Below are 19,398 nucleotides of genomic sequence, written 5' to 3'. Positions count from 1 at the left end.
TTCCACGTAGTTGTAAGCTGTGACTAAGATTTCATTCACAGTACAATTACAACCACTCCTGCAGTTACATGATTCTTATTTGCAACATACATGAGAGCTAAATATCTGCCACCAGGCTAAAGCACTGAACATATCCAAGCCTAGCCTTGTACAGGACATGCTAAGATCGCATCTAAAATCAGAAACCTCCTGCAGCTAAGTCCCCCAACTAGTTTATAGCTGTACTGTTGAAAGAACTTGAACCTGCAATCTGTTACAAGATATTTTACTCAACACGTGCATTCACTCCAAATTGCAAGAAATGCATACTATAACACAGGAGTTCTCAAACGGGGGGTCAGGACTCCTCAGGGGGTTGGCAAGATTATACCTGGGGTGTCGCTAACAGTCAGTCTCCACCCTGCTTTACCTCCAGCATTTATAATGGTATTAAATATATTAAAAAGTGTTTTAATTTATTAGGGGTTTGCACTCAGAGGCTTGCTATGTGAAAGGGATCACAAGTACAAGAGTGAAAACAACTGCTTTAACAGTTAAAACCTGAAGTAGGTTAGAAGTCAAAAAAGCTTCTGAAGGAACTCTATTATAGTAGAATATCTTAAACAAGAATGAGAATACCCACCCGGATGATGGTAGAGATGGTAAGCCGGCATTTACTCAGCCCCGCCCTGCTCAGCCTCGGGAGCAGACGTGTTCTCAGCTGGTGGTTCGGCTGCCTTCGTCTCTTTGCCATCTTGTGGTTTAGGGTTCTCTGGGCGTCTGCGTCGGTAGTTGAAGTTACGACGGTACCGACGTTGAGGTGGCTGCTGACCTTGGGTCTCATCCCCTTGGTTCTCTTTATCTTCTTCATTTCCTTCCTCCCTAGGCTGTCTTTGACGAGGAGGACCCCTGAAAATCAAGCTAGGCTTTAAGGATGCACCATCTGACCGCTGTGTTCTAGCACATTCACAAAATTTCATAACATAACAAGTGGATCTGCAGCATACCTGCGAAATCGTGGTCTGTACCCCCGATACATATTCTGTCTGACCTGTCTGCCTTGTTCTCCTGCACCCTGGTTGTCAGCACCCTGAAATAATGTACATCAAGACAACTTAGCCAGCTACAAGAGCGAACGAAATCAGTTGTTCTCAACCAGGGGTCATGGGCCCCATGGGGGGGGGGGGGGGGAGGAAGGGAAGGAACACAAGCAGGTTTCCAGGGGTCCTCCAAGCATGGCCAGGCATTACTCACTGGGGCCCCAAGGCAGAAAGCCGAAGCCCCACTGCATGGGGCTGATGCCTGGGGCCCTCAGCCTTGCCATGCAGGGCTGAAGCCAAAGCCCAAGCAACTTAAGCTTTGTGGGGAGCCCAGGCAATTGCCCTACTTGCTACCCGCTAATGCCGGCCCTGGCTTTTGTATGCAGAAATCCAGCTGTTGTAGCACAGGCGGGCTGTGGAGTTTTTATAGCGGGGGGGGGGGGGGGGGGGGAGAGGAGACACGCCCTCAGGAACAAAAGGTTGAGAACTCCTGAACTAAATGACTTAAACCAATTAGTTAGAAGTCACTATTAGCCATAGCGGCAGTTTGGCACACAATCTTTGTTGGGTAAGAGCAAAGTATCTGGTAAGCGCCAAAGAGGTCCTGGGGTGCAAACTGATGCATTTTCTGTGGAATCTAGTTTAGGTGGTTACCTTTAAATAATTAAAAAACTATCTGAAAAAATAACTGATTCACATTTCATACTTAAAGTATAGCATTTTTGAATTGACAGTTTGCTGGCAAACAAGATTTCTTCTCTTTAGCTCATTTGTATTGCTAAACCTTACACAGTCAAAGGAAACAAATCCAACATCTTACATATAGGCAGCTGAAACTCCCCACTCCCTTCCATTATAAGCAAGATAGCACAGTATCAAAAGTTACACAAAAATTACCTCCACTATCTCTCCTTGCACAGGAGGGTTGGAATATTGTGGTCGACGCCCATAGGGTCTACGCATATAGTAAGGTGGGTACCGCCGTCTGCGGTAGGGACGGCGCTGTTGGGCTTGCCCTTCTGGTATGCTATCTGATCCCTCGTTCTTTTCCCCACTCTCACTGTTCTGGTAATTTTGCTGGTAATTGCGTGGAGGACCCCTACGTCGTGGATACCGCCTGTAATGGTTACGGTCTGCTGCGTATTTACTGCCTTGTACTGGAACTCCACCAGGACCTGTAACATTAGCTGCCTCTGCACCCTAAAAACAGCGTGACAGTGTTAAGTAATGATCACAAAAGAAAAAAGTTACGAGTCAGTTATGGCATGAGAATGTAAGTAAATCACGATTAACTGAGCACACATGTATTGGAAAGCGAGAAAAAAAATTTAACCTCCTTGAACTTGTCACTTTAGCCATCTACTCAGAAGAAGCCACCAAACATCAGCCAAATTTTTCTGTGAGTTTTAATATTAGAGAATATGCTCACCTTTTCACCTTCCACCACATCAAACTCCACAGTCTCTCCATCACCTACACTGCGAAGGTACTTCCTGGGGTTATTCTTCTTTATGGCAGTCTAGTAACACAATATTCCAGAATTAGCTTTAGAGGAACAACAGGCAGAGATTTAAAGATGTATGAAGAGATCTCCTAGATTTTGGATGTACTTGAACATTCTGTTTTCGTTGGTAGAATGTGCTTCCTTGAACTAGAAATTCAGCAATATCAGCATGTAAACTAACTTAGTTTCAACAGAAATATGCTAGATTTCACAGGGGAAAATGTCTAACAAAAAGTGCTAGCCCAAAACTGCCTACAATAACATGTAAATTCAATTACAGTGGCAACATTCTAATATAATCTTAAAATAATGCTACAAATATTTAAATTAATTGGAGGCAGACCTACCAGATAAGTGTCAAAAGCCACTGATACTAGCCTATGAGGGTTCCCATAAGTCTGACAATATAACAGGGCATGCAGGATTAGTACAACAAATAGCCTGCTGATGTCCAGTACTGTCAAAACAAGGAGCATGCTTGTCAGCAAGCTTTGCTCCACTTAACTGCCATACCTTGAAGAATTAAAAAAAATGAGATAAGGCAATCAAACTGATAAAACCAAATCACTGTCAGGAATATTTTAAAGAAGATTCTCAATAATCATGCTGACCTATACAAAAGAAAAAAGGTTCGCTTTGCCCCTGGAATTTGTGTATTCAGGATTCCATCACACTATTATTCCCAACAAAACTAAGACTACTTTAAAAAAAGCATATGGCCAAATACGGCCCCAAATTTACACATCCAGATCAGTGGCCTTTTTTCCCCCCCAAGCACTGAGCACATTTAACTCCCACTGAAGTCACTGAAACTGTGAGAACTCACCACTTTTAAAGTCTGCCACTTATTTGGGTATCTGTGTAGCTATTTAAGTGCCCATCAGTTTGAAAATACTGGTTATTGAATTATAAATTCTAAAACCTTTGTTACAGCTGAGAATTTGCAAGAGACACTGAAGTTTCCACAGCAGTGTTTATTCTACTATATAGTCTATTGAGGTCTAAAATTAAAGAGCATAAGCTAATGTAAAACCACACTAAGTACTACATGCAATGGTACAATTACAGTTGAGGAAAACAATTGCCTGATCTCATTTTAGTTCAAACTTGAAGACAGCCTGAAGTTGAGGCACTCCTTCCCTCTTAAGTCAGTTGTAGCCACAACATTGCAAGACTGCTTAAAAAGCTTAAGTTTACACCCTGATCAGAAAGTGTGCAATCCTGTATTTCTGAGTATATCTTAAAATAAAGATTAGGCTGTCTAAACTTGCAACACTACAGAACAATCCTACAGCTTCTAACAGACTATGCAACTACATACTGAAAATCCCCACGTTTTCTGGAGTCAACAGAAGAGATTTTTAATAAATCCTGTAAATGCTCAAAGAAGAAAATGAGTACTTGTTGCACCTTACAGACTAACAAATTTATTTGAGCATAAGCTTTCGTGAGCTACAGCTCACTTCATCGGATGCATCCGATGACACCAGGAAAAGCTGCTGTAGCTCACAAAAGCTTATGCTCAAATAAATTTGTTAGTCTCTAAGGTGCCACAAGTACTCCTTTTCTTTTTGCGAATACAGACAGACTAACAAGGCTGCTACTCTGAAACCTGTAAATGCTCAGTACACACTAATCAGGCACAAAACCACAATTTGTTTACCAAACACTTTTTGAGCTCAGTAGTAGAGCACAAGCATGAGAATGTCACAAAAGTGAAATACTGCTGACAGCATCCCAGCATTTTCATGCCCCAGAGGGAATGAAATCCACTGAAACAATACATTTGCAAATTTTCAGTCTACAGATCTAATGTTGTGTTGAGATGACACCAGGAAAAACTGCTCCCCTAGTTGCTCTGCAACCAATGTCTGAAAAGAACCCAAATTGGTAATAGGATGGGCAGAGAGCTTATATCTTCCTCAAACGCCTATCAAATTAGATATTTACTTTATAAAGTCACTGATTTTATATTTATTTCAAATTGGATCTAAACTGATTATTAGTTACCATGTACTCACTGCCTATATTAAAGGAACACCATCAAATTACATGTTATTTAAAAAAACACCACAAACCTTAATAACTAGCTCTCATAATGTTTCATCAGTATATCTCACTTCACAATCTTAGAAGTAATTATAGAGACTGAAATTTAGTTTCAGTTTATTTTCCATTTACTTCGCTCATTTTCTAGCACTTTGCATACAGTCAAGCTTTACTATTTTCTTGATGATCAGTCATATTTCCTGTTACACACTATTTGGAAGATTTCAGGGCGAACTCAGATACTGAACAAAACTTACTAGTTAACCAAAAAATAGAAATATCACAATACACTTTCTGAAATTACTTAACAGGAAGGGTATTCTGCTCCCTTTAATATTTACAAGAGTCATTACAGTTAGTTTATTCCTGCCTAACAGGCCACAGAAAATAGTAAATAAGTTTTGTAAGTTGCACAAGGTTAACTGAAATGTTGCTAACTTTTCAGCTGTAGTACTTATAAGTGTTATAACTTTCCTAAATTCAAGATTTTTAGCCAGAAGTATGATTTTCAGATTCCATGGGTCCTTCAATACAATTTGAATTTTAAATAACTTATGCATTTAAGTCAGAAAATATAAAATAGTACAGCTGAATCCTCACAGTTCCATCCTCTTGTGTGTGTAGAACATGGGAATTACTATAATGCATCAGACCACCTATCCATTTTTTCTTTTTAAAACAGGTTCTACCGATTGCCCAGTACCATATTCAGAAGAAGGTGTAAAACTCCCATGCTTGTTCATTATGGAAGAGCCTGCCCTTTGGGTTGTTAGTTAATACTTAAACAGGTGTGAAATGCTTTGAGGGATTAAAATTCATATCTCAAAGATTTTAGTCAAATATAAGTGCAGGCACTCAATCGTCTAAGCAGTTTTCAAATCCTACTAAGCTTTCATGAATATCTTACACCAGCAAGTTCCACAACTTAAATGCTGTGAATTTTCCATTTATTCTTACAGTTTCTAACTGATGACAGAATTTTACTTCTCCCCCCATGACTACTTATAATAGCTTCATGAAGGACAGTCAAACATTTATTTGGATTTTTAATTTTTTTTTTTGGTAGTTCTCTTTTTATCCTTTTGAAAATTCTTCAAAAATATCTTAACTTGAAAACCTCATTGTGTACAAGTGTACAGTTCCTTTAATCTGTTAAGCAGAAAATATGTAAATATAAAACTGTCCAGGCATGAAAAATATAGGATTACAATGGAGACTGTTTGGCAACCTTAACTATATGGATGTACTACTTGGTACTCACATAATGAAAATCCATGGTGTTAAGGCAGATGACCTTGGAGAACTAAGATTTCTTCAGTGAACACAGCATCTAATATGCTCCCCCTCCCTTCAGTTAAGTTTCAACTCGTACAGTTCACCAAGTCAGCATAATAAGCTTTAGTTCTAAAAAGAAGTATCTGCACTACCACCTGCACAAAAGTAACTCACCTGGTGTACAAACACATCTTCCTTGGTGTCATTCCTGCAATACAAAATAAAATTCAGATCAGAAGGGTGTGGTGAACAAAACCAACACATTTTCTAGACTCACTAACGTTTGGCATGGGGCCAAATGCTAACTTTAGGTACTGCCAAAGACCACATTGGCTATCAGCATCAGAACAGTAACTCCTCACTTAACATTGTCCAGGTTAACATTGTTATGTCATTGATCTATTAGAGAACACGCTCGTTTAAAGTTGCACAATGTTCCCATATAACGTTGTTTGGCAGCCGCCAGCTTTGTCCACTGCTTGCAGAAGAGCAGCCCGTTGGAGCTAGCTGGTGGAGGCTTGGAACCAGGGTGGGCCGGCAGCCCCCCAGCAGGCTATGAATTGCCAGGCAATTCAGGCCTTTCTCCCCTCACTGTCATGTGTTGCTCCTGCCCTCTGCCTTGGAGCTACTCCCAGGAGCCTCCTGCTTGCGGGGTGGGGGGGTGGGGCCCGCTGCAGAGCTGATGTCAGAGTATCCCACCTTCCCCCATTCCTGTACGCTATCTCCACAGAGCGGGGGGAACACGACAGGGCTCAGGACAGAGGGAGCTTGCTGGCAGCAGCTGCTGTCTCAACTTGCTGATCTACTTAAAAAGGTGTGGGGTCAGCATACTTAAAGGGGCAATACAAGTCTCTCTCTCTCTCTCTCACACACACACACACACGGTGTGTATGTGCATGTCTCTCACACACACGCAAGCCCCAGGTGGTGCACTCCAGTGGGATAGCGTGGGTTCATCATCACATTCAGTCTCCACAGGAAACATTTGCAGACACTGCCATGTGTCTTGTGTCTCCTCCCTTCATTTGTACTGCCTTGTAGAATGTGAGGCTATATTAACAATAATGTGTTAACCCTTGAGGACTTAGCCAAGTGCTAGTTCAAGCATTAGCCAAGTGCTAGTTCATCATTTAGCAACAAGGCATTCCCCTGGAAATATTGCACCCTCTGACTCCATCACCTCAACCAAGTTTCACGATCGTCATTGCTGTGTACAGTATTAATTTTTTTTTAAAAAAACTTACTGTCTGTGTGTATGTCTTTTGTCCAGTGAAAAAAATTTCCCTGCAACCTAACACCCCCTATTTACATTAATTCTTCTGGGGAAACTGGATTCGCTTAAAGTAGCATTTTTCAGGAACATAACTACATTAAGCGAGGAGTCACTGTATGTGATGTCCCTCCCCCTCCAACTGCCCCCTTAACTGCATTCTAGTGTTCAAATTAAAAGGATATCAACCCAAGTGCCATATTTTGAACACCCTACCCCACTTCAATTTTCTGTAACTAAAACGTTGGCAAGAAACATGAGGTTGTTGGGAGTTTAAGTGTTTGACAGCACTAACTCATCAGGTTAAGCAGGGAGAAGCAGATATATTGATATCCCTTTACAGACAGGAAGCAAAAAGTGTCAAACATTTTTGAAAAAAACCAAAAACCAAAAAAACCAAAACATTTTGAAGACATACTAAGTAAAAGAGTGCTTTAAAAATATCCGACAAGTCAATTTCAAAGAGTTCAAGCATACAAGGTGCTTTAGTTAAAAAGTAGGCACGCTAGGCCTTTGAGAGATCTCTCAACAAAATCATTCCTTCCCTTTACTCTTGTGTGTTCACACTGCCCCCTAACCCATGCTCTTTCAATCACTTCACAAAAGGTTATCTCCCTCCTACCCTTCCATAATGCATAATCTCACTTGGTTTTTCCCTCCACTTCCTTTCCAACACCCCTGCAGTTCACTAGTTTCCTAACAGATACCATTTCTCTCCCACTCCCACTCAGGTCCAAAGGAGATATGGGGAGGAGAACTGGAGGGAATTTTAGCATGGTAATGGTTATAATCAATCATTTCTGGTAGTGCCCCAGTGTCTAGATACTTTCCAACAAAGATCACAGTGCTTTTCCCAGCAAGCTCACAATCCTCAGAAAAAGAATAGCATGATTAAGCTGATGACTGGCCATGTCATCTTAATACAGGGTTACTGTTATTTAAATAAAATAGAATTTATCTGCTATTCCCAATTACTCACGATTTTCACAGCCAGCTAGTTCTCTCACAGACTCAATGGTGGGTCTTTTAAGGAAACCTGAATGTAGAGGCTAGTGGCCTTGTGGATCAGATCAGGGAAAACATTCAGTACATAGGGATTGCACAGAAGACAGCACAAGCCATTTGTATGGTGGCAAATGGATAGACAAGGTAGCATCAATGTAGAAAAGGCACACTACCTATTCAACTTCATTTAGTTTTGCATTTGCCACCCCACTCCCCCTTTATTTCATGAGTCTTTATGGACAGAGAATGATAGCAGTAGTCAAAGCTCCTCCTTAGACATGAGTGTGCTGCCCTTCAGATAAAGTAGTATATTAAATTTGCAGTGGGGAGGAGTTTCAAACACTACTCAAAGGAACCTAAAGAGATCAGAAATATGGGAAGACACTAAAAGATTTGATCTGGACAACCAAATCCTAGACTATCAGGGTTGAATGGGACCTGAGGAGGTCATCTAGTCCAACTCCCTGCTCAAAGCAGGGCCAATCCCTAATTTTTTCCCCAGATCCCTAAATGGCCCCTGCAAGGATTGAACCCATAACCCTAGGTTTAGCAGGCCAATGCTCAAACTACTGAGCTATCCCTCCTCCCATATGTCAATACATCTGCAAAAACCCCAAACCAATATTCAATAGGAAGGAGTCACTTCAGAAGCTGTAATGAAAGTGCACAAGTAAGATCTGAACATGCACTGCAATACAACAGCAAACAAAGCCAGTTCAATATCTGTTCTGCAGTCAAGAGACACAGTCACTGCAAGGAGGGAGTAGACTTAATAGAACTCGTGACTTCATCTAAAACTGAAATGTGATGGAAGGAATGATAACCAGGTGTACACTAATGCATCACCACTGTTACAATCACTAATGTATCACCATTATTGCGCAATTGCATTGTCTAATAGAAAAGAAGTACTTGTGGCACCTTGGAGACTAAAATTTATTAGAGCATAAGCTTTCGTGAGCTACAGCTCACTTCATCGGATGCATTGTCTAATAGAGTATGCCATGTAAGGTATCAATAGAAAAATTATGATTTGTTAAGTACAATAATTCTGTTTATATGCATATTTGTGGCTGAAGTTATGAATACTGGCTATGTGTTTCTATCAAACATGTTGTGTTCCCGAGTTACACCTCGCCCCACCCAATAAATTTACATCAAGGGTAGCCAATTATGTGTTGATAGCTCGTTAAGAAAACTCAACTCTCACAAGGGGCCCATTGAAGAAACTCATCCCACCCAGTAAGTTTTCTTTACCAATGGCTGCCCCCTGCAATTCGGCAAACCATGTAAGGACATGTGATGATGACATGTGATCTAAGACGGCATCTTTTACCATTAACTTTTCATGCTCATGTGATCCTGGACTCCATATCGGGCCAGTAACTTTCCATGCACATGGGCTAGGCTATAAATTGCAAGCTGTAACATCACTGCTGTCTCTTCATCTCCTGCTTCACATATCTGGAATGGATTTCCAACAAGGAAGCTTAAAACAGGGAACTGAATGATCCCCAATCTGTTTGGATGAATCCATACTTTTTATAAGCTGGCAGATCTACATCACTGCTATCACAGGCACCAGCTTCCTCCGGTCCCAGGGGTACTCAACCCCCACTCTGTCCCAGACCTACCCCCACCCGAACCTCAAGCCCCATCCCATCTCTTCTCACCCAGTTCCACCCTTCCATGAGCATGCCACATACCCTCTTCTCCCCCTCCCTCCCAACGCCTCCTGCATGCCACTGAACAGCTAATTGCAATGGGCAGTTGGCACTGAGGGGGAAGACAGGGAGCTGGCTACCAGTGCATGCTCAGCACCCACTAATTTTTTTTTCCATAAGTGCTCCACCCCTGGAGCACCCACGGAGTCTGCGCCTATGACCCTGACCTGCAATCTCTGAAATCAATTGTAATGTATCTGTTTCCTTAGCCATTTATAACTTTTTTATGTATGTATTATTAAATCTTTAGTTGTTAGTTACTAAAGGACTGACTCTAAGAGTGATTTTTGGGTAATGTATTGACCTGGTGAAGTGGCTGGTTCCTTGGGATTGGAAGAACTTTATACGAGATGAATCTGGTTTTCAGTAACCTCTCAGAGTCCAATTGTATGGGTGGTGAGCCAAGTGCTGGAATGCCTAAGAGGACTTGTTTTTGTCTTCTTAACCACTGTACTGATACAGGAGCACATCTTGTCACTGGCTTGGTGAACTCTAAAGACAGACTGACCACTAGTTTGAGGTGTGTCTGCCCTGTTTCTCAGCAGTCTGTCCCAAGTTGGGCATTCTCAGCTGTGACCATCTTAGGCACTGGGATATGAAATCTTAGTATTTTTAGTTAATAAACTTAACTTTAGTGACCACTCAATCATAATTTACATCACACTGATCTCCAATATTATACTGATGCTACGTATGGGCATAGAACCATTTTTATTATATAGAATGTTTTTCTCACAGTTGCTCTGTGGACAAATATGACAGTTTCAAGCTGCTATTCCTTGGGAGTGCTGTGAGCTTCAGGGTTAGTGGAGCAGGAAAACAAACTGAACATCTAGGAAGAGCACTGCATTGTAAGCCTCTTTACTGTCTCAGTAGGCAGAGAAACAAAGTCACAACACACCATAGCCTCCAGGAGCACAAGCACTTTCACCTTACCAACAGTTAGTGACGCTTCAAGTTAATAAGATACCTATTGGCCAGAAAATGTGAAAGATGAAAGCTTCGAGCAGGGTCCCAGGACAAGATCCTTCTAGAAATCCCAGAACCTCATCTCTTCCCAATTGCTGGGATGACAGTCTTCTCAAAGCACTGCCCCAGGATCATGGTGCTGCATTCTTATATTCACCTGCCAAAGTCATTTGTGCCTACTTCTGGCAAGATTAACACCCCCAGTTGGCTTTGAAATATGTAACAGCTGCCTATTTGGCTTGAGATGATCTAGAATTCCCCCAGTCACCTTAAAGGAAGACCGCAGGGAATTGAAAGTTAACTGACTTAGGGTCAAACAGGACCACAATCCTCAGGCATGTGCATAAGTGTTTACAAGATCAGGGTAAAAAAAATCACTACAAAGAATTTAAAACAGATTCCTAAAGTTCAAAGTGCAGTACCCTACTCTGGATTGCCATTCCTCAAGTCATCTAATCCAATATCCTGTCAGTGGCTAGTTCCAAATGCTTCACAAGAAATTCAGTAGCTGACAGTTATTAATATAATCTCCCCTTGGGGAAAATTTCTTACTAACCCACTGCTTTGAGGTTTGCTCACCCTGAAGTATAAGATTTATATCCTTTATAAAAGTTTTTTGCAAATCCTAATGTAATCTAAATGTGCTAATTATCCATATAAACATTAATACTTTAACTCCTAAAATAACTGCCTCAAGTGGTATTATCTGGCAAGGAGACCAAGTTAATTATGCATTGTGTAAACTTTTACAATTTTAAACTTATCTTTTGGTATAATCTGAAGTTGCCTTGTGTTTTTGTTACAAGTCTGAGTACTCTGTTTGCGTTCTCTAGACCATTAATTATGGTGTACATCTCCTCTATGCACTACACAATCCACATACTATTTAGAAGTGGCACTTTCTTACTTAACAGGTCTATTCCCTGTGGGTATTCAGAGTAAATTCTTGGTTAACATAATCCAGCCAATTTTATGAATGAACACATGAGAGCCTACACTTGTGCCCTCCTAGATGAATAAGGAATTCAAAGTAGTTTGCTTTGTCAACACTAGTTCCTACATATCCTATTAAGAAAAATTAGTGCAAAAACAATTGGGAGTGCTGGGAGGAAAAATGAGACCACCTGTTAGGATGTCAAGAAGTGGTATGGTGCAGAAGTGTGTGCTCTAGTTTACTAAGAGGAGTGAATAAACATCTTATTTATACAATAAAACTAACTGTTGTCTATTATAATTGCTTATTGCGTTATTTCACATTACCCTATTGAGGAGGGGGTTTTCAGGTATTCTGAGACTCCCAGATAATGTAGGTTCTACTGTACACCTTTCAAAGCAATATATGGATTAACAACATAGTTATTCTCCTTGCCTCCATATTACTGCTCTAAGGGCTCTTTGCAAGCTCTGTTTACAAAACACCCATCAACTTCAGCAAGAATCCTACATGCAGAAGGCTTCCAGAATTGAGCTCTAAAGGAACTTGGCATCTTATTAAAATGCAACCAGCATTTAATCACCTCTACTGAGTCACGGCTAGAGATTCCATCTCAAATATTAACGAACATAGCTCTTATTAAAATAATCCAAGATACAAGGAATACTTTAAATTAGTATATTTTAAAAAAACTGGAAGTAGCTCATTTTCTGATAGAGAACACTTTAGAAAACATAGTTGGTCTTTTTAAAATTCATTCAGAAAACACCTTATGCTCATTTTTAATCTAATGAGGTATTTTTACAAGGGACTTCTCAGTTAGTCTCCCTTTCTAACTGACAACACAGAGCAAACAGTGAAAATGGAGTTTACAAAAAGTGTTGTCAAATGGAAAAAAAAAATTCTAATTTGCTAGCCATCTTAGAAGTTCCCTGCAACAGGTTTAAAACAGATATTTAGAAGTTAACTTTGCACAGAAGGGCAAACTGAACGAGTTTAAAAAATAAAACTATTGACCAGACCATTTTACTAAGTGTACTCTTTGTAGTTCACAAAAAGAAAAGGAGTACTTGTGGCACCTTAGAGACTAATAAATGTATTAGAGCATAAGCGTTCGTGAGCTACAGCTCACTTCATCGGATGCATTTGGTGGAATGCATCCGATGAAGTGAGCTGTAGCTCACGAAAGCTTAGGCTCTAATACATTTGTTAGTCTCTAAGGTGCCACAAGTACTCCTTTTCTTTTTGCGAATACAGACTAACACGGCTGCTACTCTGAAACCTGTCTTTGTAGTTCAGTTAGCATTGATACGCTCCGTTTTTGTTCTAGAAGTGACATTTCTGAGGGTGGTGTAATTAAAAATGAAACTAGGTTCAGTAAAAATTACTATGCTTATAGTCAAATGACTTTCAAAAATACCAAGGCAAGTATCAATACCTAATGCAAAACAGTTACTAAGGTTTATCACTTTTGTACATTTAAACACAGCTTAGAATCAAACAAGTATTAACACATGGCATGAACCCGTTTTACATTTAAACCTCATCTCAAAGGATCAAAGACATGAATCACTACATATGAAAATCAACTACCTCCAACACTGAATAAATATCCCTATTAAAGCCACTTTATTGAAAAAACTCTGCAAGAGAATAAAAATGAAATACATAGGGGACAGCTGCATTAACAACTTACCACTTCTGTGAAAAGCCCCATGGGGCAGAGTGATCAGGTCTCACCTGAACCACACACATTATTCCTTACAGCACCCGAAAATGTTATTCAAACTGTACCTACATTTGGGTCCAATGTTTGTTTGGAAATATCCAGAACGTCAGCCAAGACAACACTTGCAGACAAGCGTCTTGCCACATGCCAAAGGATGAGGCTGTGATGACAGCCCACTGCTCTAGCCCTGCTGTCGTGAGGGAAAGCAGGCAGGGACACAGGGAGTAACTATGACTGGATTTCTTATCTGGTTTGGTGGAAAACTAAAGACAGAAAAATTTGAAAGAATAAACCTAATGTGAGTAGTGTTGGGGGGGGGGGGGGGAATAAAGCCATGACTACAATGTACTTGAATAGTCAAACGTCTCCCTGGGGAAGTTCTGCAGCAGCCACCAAACCCACCAACCCAGTCTCAGTCCATTCCCCAGGCTAGTCATCTCAGCACTAAGCCACTTGAAAAGCTTCCTAAAGACTCATCTGAAAGCCAGCAGATGTGTCAGACGAGGCCTGGTCAGCGAACAGTGACAGACGCAGGGAATCTGTCTAAAGTGTTCCCACAGTCCCGACCGAGCTCTCAGGACAGCATCCCGCCCCGAACCCCTGGTCAGCGAGCGTATGTTACCTCCCTCCTCACCTGTTGATGAAACCGTAGCCGTTTCTTACGTTGAACCATTTCACTGTTCCCAAAACCTTCGTTGCTGAAAGAAAAAACCGAACATGTCACAGGACGCAACGCCCCCACCTCCGTGCAGCCGAGCCAGGTTCCCACCCGCCACTCAGATGGGCTCGCCGCCCCGCCACCGGCCGGACCCTGCGGCCAGCGCAGCCAGGACGGCCAGGCCTCACGGAGCGTTGCGCGCTGGGGTCCCGGGAGGGCACGTGGTCAAGTGGGTCTCACACAAAGGCCCCGCGTGGCGGACATTTTGAGTCTCTCCGCGCCAGCCCCGCCCCCATCCACCGCCGCACGCGGGACCCAACGACTCAAGCGGCGCGCGGGGCCTAACGGCCACTGCGCGCGCATCAGGAAGGGGTCTCGCGCCTTCCTGCGGGGGAGGGGAGATGACGCCTACAGACCCTCCCCTTGCTCCCCTCCGCCTCCTCTCCATCACCCCCCCTCACCGATGACCTTCTTGTCCCCGCCGGCGGGGGGCGCCGCCGAGGCCAGGCCGCTGCCACCGTTGCCGGTGCCGCCGTTGGGTTTGGACTCGGCGGGTGCGGTGGGGGCCGCCGCGGGGAGAGGGGCGGCGGGCGGCTGGGTCTCGGCCTCGCTGCTCATGGCGGCGGCTGTTCGGTGCGGACGGTGGTGGTGACTGGCTGTTGCGCCGCCTCCCGCGGTGTGATGGTGACTGGGGCCGGCCGTGGGGGGGGCTGCTCCCTGCTCCGGGCTTGCTGGGCTCCGCTCTCCGCTCCCGATACCGATCGAACTGACCACAATGGCGGCCCGCACCGGCTAGCCACCCCGCATGCACCGCCCACTAGCTCATTCACTGGCTGTGGAGCTTGACCGTCACGCGACGTGCAAACTCATTGGCTTCTAAAAAGCCGCCCACGCGGTCACTGACGCACCCATTGGTTACGGCGCCTGCCCCTCATCGAACGCTCTCAGTTATTGGGTGTTTCTATCCCGCACACATAGCTCGCTCACATCTATTGGCCGCAGAGCCGGGCTCTCATATAACGCGCACACCCATTGGCTGTACGAATCACCGCCGACGGGCCTTTTTTCGGCCAGTTTCATTGCCCCTCCCTCTGGGAGCGTGATTGGTGCGGCAGCACGGCGGATCCCGCCGCCTAGAGAGCGCGGGCCGAGAGAACTCTGGGTTACCGCACGCGCCATGGCTTGAACCGGTGCGGTGCCCCCGGGCACGGGGCCGCCCTGCTGCCCGGCCAGCCTGCGGGGAAGGGGCCTGGCTTTCCTTTCGCTGGGAAAGACCTGGGTCTGTGTGAGCGCTGGGAGAGGGCGTGCAGGCGGGGTACGTAGGCCCTCCAGAGACCCCCCGTGTCCCCCAGCCCGGCACAGGGACCCCCGCACGCTGGGGTGTTCACCAGCCTCACGCCGGTCCGAGCCCGTTCACACACGCTTCTCTGAGGGCCCTACGGCGACTTTGGGCAGTTCAGCATCAGGCCTTGTCTACGCTGGCACATTTTAGCGCTGAAAAAACATCCCCTGAGCAATGCAAGTTTCAGCGCTGTAAAGTGGCAGTGTGGACATTGCACCAGCGGGAGCTACTCCCCTCCTGGGGGTGGGTTTTTTACAGCGCTGGGGAGCGACTGCAGAGCCACGTTAAAGCACTGCCATGAAGACATACCTCCAGTCCACTCTGAGGAGACTCCCCTGAGGCATGACCACTTCCTCCAGGCCTGGAACGGAGATGGTTTCCCTAACGAGGTCGAATGTGGCGTCAGATGGGATGTCGGGCCACGGTAGAGGCTGGGATGGCAGTGGAATCTGAGAACTAGACTGTGAGCATCAGGACTAGGTTGACGCAAGTGCTTTCGCAGCACGTGTAGCATGCATCCAACTGCTGTGTGCTCTAGGAGATGGAAGTTGATTTGGACCTCGCTTTTGCATTTGGCATATGAATCAGAGACTCTCAGGGGTGGAGGGGACCTCAGGAGGTCATCTAGTCCAACCCCCTGCTCAAAGCAGGACCAACCCCAACTAAATCATCCCAGCCAGGGCTTTGTCAAGCCTGACCTTAAAAACCTCTAAGGCAGGAGATTCCACCACCTCCCTAGGTAACCCATTCCAGTGCTTCACCACCCTCCTAGTGAAATAGTGTTTCCTAATATCCAGCCTAAACCTCCCTCACTGCAACTTGAGACCATTACTCCTCGTTCTGTCATCTGCCACCACTGAGAACAGTCTAGATCCATCCTCTTTGGAACCCCCCTTTCAGGTACTTGAAAGCTCCTATCAAATCCCCCCTCATTCTTCTCTTCCGCAGACTAAACAATCCCAGTTCCCTCAGCCTCTCCTCATAAGTCATGTCTTCCAGTCCCCTAATAATTTTTGTTGCCCTCCGCTGGACACTTTCCAATTTTTCCACATCCTTCTTGTAGTGTGGGGCCCAAAACTGGACATAGTACTCCATATGAGGCTTCACCAATGTCGAATAGAGGGGAACTATCATGTCCCTCGATCTGCTGGCAATGCCCCTACTTATACAGCCCAGAATGCCATTGGCCTTCTTGGCAACAAGGGCACACTGTTGACTCATATCCAGCTTCTTGTCCACTGTAACCCCTAGGTCCTTTTCTGCAGAACTGCTGCCTAGACATTCGGTCCCTAGTCTGTAGAGGTGCATGAGATTCTTCCATCCTAAGTGCAGGACTCTGCACTTGTCCTTGTTGAACCTCATCAAATTTCTTTTGGCCCAATCATTAATTTATTTAGGGCTCTCTGTATCCTATCCCTACCCTCCAGCGTATCTACCTCTCCTCCCAGTTTAGTCTCATCTGCAAACTTGCTGATGGTGCAATCCACACCATCCTCCAGATCATTAAGGAAGATATTGAACAAAACCAGCCCCAGGATCGACTCTTGGGACACTCCACTTGATACCGGCTGCCAGCTAGACATGGAGCCATTGATCACTACCCATTGAGCCCAACAATCTAGCCAGCTTTCTCTCCACCTTATAATCCATTCATCAAGCCCATACTTCTTTAACTTGCTGGCAAGAATACTGTGGGAGACTGTGTCAAAAGCTTTGCTAAAGTCAAGGAATAACACGTCCACTGCTTTCCCCTCATCCACAGAGCCAGTCTTCTCGTTATAGAAGGCAATTAGTTTAGTCAGGCATGACTTGCCCTTGGTGAATCCATGCTGACTGTTCCTGATCACCTTCCTCTTAAGTGCTTCAGAAGTGATTCCTTGAGGACCTACTCCATGATTTTTCCAGGGACTAAGGTAAGGGGCCCACACTTTCCTTGACTTTCTGCTTGTTGCTAACATACCTGAAGAAACCCTTCTTGTTACTCTTAACATCTCTTGCTAGCTGCAACTCGAAGTGTGATTTGGCCTTCCTGATTTCACTCCTGCATGCCTGAGCAATATTTTTATACTCCTCCCTGGTCATTTGTCCAATCTTCCACTTCTTGTAAGCTTCTCTTTTGTATTTAAGATCAGCAAGGATTTCACGGTTAATCCAAGCTGGTCGCAAGAATTAAACATGGGCCTTCCAGAGCCTTTTAGCACCAGGAGCCTAACACACATTTTTGCAATGAGTTATACAGCTATTGGCTAGACAGAAGTATAATGTTGGGAAGCAAGATTCCTGGGTTCTATTCCTGGCTCTGGGATGGAAATATTTATTAGGGGCTAAAACAATGGTTACACACAGGCTAGCCATGCAGTCAGTACAAAAGGCAATGTTGATGAGATCTGGTCTCCCCTATTAGAGATCTGGGTTCTGTTCTTAGCTTTAACAGTGATGACTGAGAGCAATTGTTTAGTTACCTTACCTGGAATGACAGGTTTCAGAGTAGCAGCCGTGTTAGTCTGTATTCGCAAAAAGAAAAGGAGTACTGATGAAGTGAGCTGTAGCTCACGAAAGCTTATGCTCTAATAAATTTGTTAGTCTCTAAGGTGCCACAAGTACTCCTTTTCTTCTTACCTGGAATGGAGACAATGATAGTTGTTTTTGCATGCAGCATGGAACAATGAGGCTTTGTTCAGTAATAAGGGTTGGAAAGTTCATAGGAGTAACAGCCACTTGTGGAAGAGAAGGCTTGAATTCACTGATCTATTTTTTCAATATGATACATACTGCATCTGAGCCTCTGCAGTGAAAATACTGTTTCCTGAAATCTCCCTGTGCCACCCCAGGATAAAACAGCTGATGACCAGTACAAAACAGAAGGCAAAACTAGATGCTGGTGTCAGATTCTGGGGTGCAATCCAGACCAGTGAGGGGGTCTATCACCGCCTGCCTCACAAACTTGGGTGCCTCACAAACCTTTGATGTTGTAGCTCCCAACCTAAGCCGCTCCCAACCAGCCAAAACACATACAGGTCAGACCCTGAAGGTCTGTGTATAGCTGTAGCCTTGGTCCAGCATCTCTAACCTCAGCAGCCTGTCAGCAACACTCCAGTCAAGCAGCCTTGGTTACTATTTGTAGAGTGACCCCAACACACTCCCAGTCCTGAGTTTTCCCCAAAACGTGTTCTGCACAGTCCAGCCCTATCCTGGACAGTTCAGATATTAAGATCTGTTGCCCCATCCTTACACTAGTCAAGTTTGCTACTTTAACTGGAGTTACCAAACAGTTCAGTTTAAACACCATTGGATTGGTTTAGATAAAAAAAAAAAGTTGATTTAAAAAAAAAAATTGGATTTTAAGTGAAATGGTTACAAGCAGGTAAAAGTGAAAATGCATCTAAAAGTCTAAAATTTTATCAAGCAAGTTCTGGTTCAAGACGTCATTTAAGATGACCTTTCTCACCCACAGCGTTCCTGCAAGATGGTGACTGACCCTTTCCTTGGTCAGGATCTCTCCCAAAGACCCCAAGGTGCTGGTGCTTTTGTCTTCTTAAGTGAAAGAAAATTTTGGATTTTGCCCTTTTTTATAGTCCAGTGAACCTTTGTGGGTTACCATTCAAAGTTAAGGTTATTCAAACAGTAAAGAAGGTGACATGGAGTCTAGTGGTGAAGGGGAGGCTCCATGCCTTTTCTTCCCCACCTGTGTTTGCTGAAATGCAAATTTGCTGCATCTCCTGCCATCTCCTCCCCCTGCTGTCTGAGGACCCTGTTTACTACTTATATGTAAACTGAGGTAAACACACATTCCTTTGTTTAGGATAGACCTGTTTAACAACTTTTGCATAGGCAGGACTATGTGGTTTTGGACATGTGCTAATAATGTCATACTGGGAGATTTCATAATATTACATATAATGTTGCGACATACATTTCAC

General features: G+C 43.9%; 1 protein-coding gene and 1 long non-coding RNA gene across 3 annotated transcripts; both read right to left on the bottom strand.

Moving 5' to 3' along the window:
• Nucleotides 1-622: 622 nt before the first annotated feature.
• YBX1 (Y-box binding protein 1) lies at nucleotides 623-14,928 on the bottom strand. Of its 2 annotated transcripts, none has more exons than XM_038376920.2 (7): nucleotides 14,598-14,928; nucleotides 14,113-14,176; nucleotides 6,022-6,055; nucleotides 2,449-2,538; nucleotides 1,917-2,219; nucleotides 987-1,069; nucleotides 623-900 (listed from the first exon to the last, which is right to left on the bottom strand). In XM_038376920.2, the coding sequence occupies exons 1-7, from the start codon at nucleotides 14,752-14,754 to the stop codon at nucleotides 654-656; spliced, it is 978 nt and encodes a 325-aa protein (XP_038232848.1). In that variant the 5' UTR covers nucleotides 14,755-14,928; the 3' UTR covers nucleotides 623-653. The 2 variants fall into 2 exon arrangements, with proteins under 2 accessions (XP_038232848.1, XP_038232850.1); XM_038376922.2 differs by having other exon boundaries at nucleotides 623-888; nucleotides 14,598-14,927.
• Nucleotides 2,690-6,015, bottom strand: LOC122457084. Its single transcript, XR_006276406.1, has 2 exons — nucleotides 4,136-6,015; nucleotides 2,690-3,894 (listed from the first exon to the last, which is right to left on the bottom strand). It is a non-coding gene; the product is annotated as an uncharacterized LOC122457084 (long non-coding RNA).
• Nucleotides 14,929-19,398: the final 4,470 nt, after the last annotated feature.

Source organism: Dermochelys coriacea, chromosome 18 (genome assembly GCF_009764565.3).
Source record: "Dermochelys coriacea isolate rDerCor1 chromosome 18, rDerCor1.pri.v4, whole genome shotgun sequence".
Taxonomy (NCBI): Eukaryota; Metazoa; Chordata; order Testudines; family Dermochelyidae; genus Dermochelys; species Dermochelys coriacea.
This window is presented reverse-complemented; position numbering and strand designations above follow the sequence as displayed.